Here is a 1,308-nt window from a genome sequence, read left to right as displayed (position 1 = left end):
ATAGTGGAGAGAAACCTTATGAATTTAATCAATGTGGTAAAGCATTTTCATGTGTCAGTAGTCTCCAAACACATAAAAGCACACATACTGGAGAGAAGCCCTATGTATGTCATGAATGTGGTAAAGCATTTTCACATGTCAGTAATCTCCAAAGACATAAAAGTACACATACTAGAGAGAAACCCTATGTATGTATTCAATGTGGTAAAGCATTTTCATGTGTCAGTAATCTCCAAACACATAAAAGAATACATACTGGAGAGAAACCCTATGTATGTATTCAATGTGGTAAAGCTTTTTCACAACAAGGCCATCTCATAATTCACAAAAGAACACATTCTGGAGAGAAACCCTATGAATGTAATCAATGTGGTAAAGCATTTTGTGAACCCTCTAAACTCCAAATGCATATAAGAACACACACTGGAGAGAGGCCCTATGTATGTAGTCAATGTGGTAAAGCATTTTCATGTGTCAGTAATCTCCAAACACATAAAAGAATACATACTGGAGAGAAACCCTATGTTTGTATTCAATGTAGTAAAGCTTTTTCACAACAAGGCCATCTCATAATTCATAAAAGAACACATTCCGGAGAGAAACCCTATGTATGTATTCAATGTGGTAAAGCTTTTTCACAACAAGGCCATCTCATAATTCATAAAAGAACACATTCCGGAGAGAAACCCTATGAATGTAATCAATGTGGTAAAGCATTTTGTGAACGCTCTAAACTCCAAATGCATATAAGAACACACACTGGAGAGAGGCCCTATGTATGTAGTCAATGTGGTAAAGCATTTTCACGTGTCAGTAATCTCCAAAAACATAAAAGAATACATAATGGAGAGAAACCTTATGTATGTATTCAATGTGGTAACGCTTTTTCACAACAAGGCCATCTCATAATTCATAAAATAACACATTCCGCAGAGAAACCCTAAGAATGTAATCAATGTGGTAAAGCATTTTGTGAATGCCCTACACTTCAAATGCATATAAGAACAGATACTGGAAAGAAGCCCTATGAATTTAATCAATGTGGCAAATGTTTTTCAGTTAATAGTCACCTTCAAAGACATAATAGGACACATCCTGAGGAAAACACTCTGAATGCCATAAATGTGGTAAAGCTTTTAATGCAACACTTCATTCTCATAACTCATAAAAGAACACGTACTGAAGAGAAAACCTATGAATGCTGTAAATGTGGTAAAGCCTTTTCCCAACACTGCAATCTTGTAAGACATAAAAGAACATATACTTGAGAGAGACCCTGTGAATGTAATCAATGTGGTAAAGCCTTCT

General features: G+C 35.5%; 1 protein-coding gene across 1 annotated transcript; it reads left to right on the top strand.

Annotated features, from left to right (window-relative positions):
- Positions 1 to 257: 257 nt before the first annotated feature.
- LOC113839058 (zinc finger protein 300-like) lies at positions 258 to 944 on the top strand (the record flags this gene model as incomplete). Its single annotated transcript, XM_035453550.1, has 1 exon — positions 258 to 944. A coding segment is annotated over one exon (687 nt), but the record flags the coding sequence as incomplete, so codon positions are not given.
- Between the last annotated feature and the right edge of the window lie 364 nt (positions 945 to 1,308).

This window comes from Cricetulus griseus, unplaced genomic scaffold, assembly GCF_003668045.3.
Source record: "Cricetulus griseus strain 17A/GY unplaced genomic scaffold, alternate assembly CriGri-PICRH-1.0 unplaced_scaffold_1, whole genome shotgun sequence".
NCBI classification, from domain to species: domain Eukaryota; kingdom Metazoa; phylum Chordata; class Mammalia; order Rodentia; family Cricetidae; genus Cricetulus; species Cricetulus griseus.
This window is presented reverse-complemented; position numbering and strand designations above follow the sequence as displayed.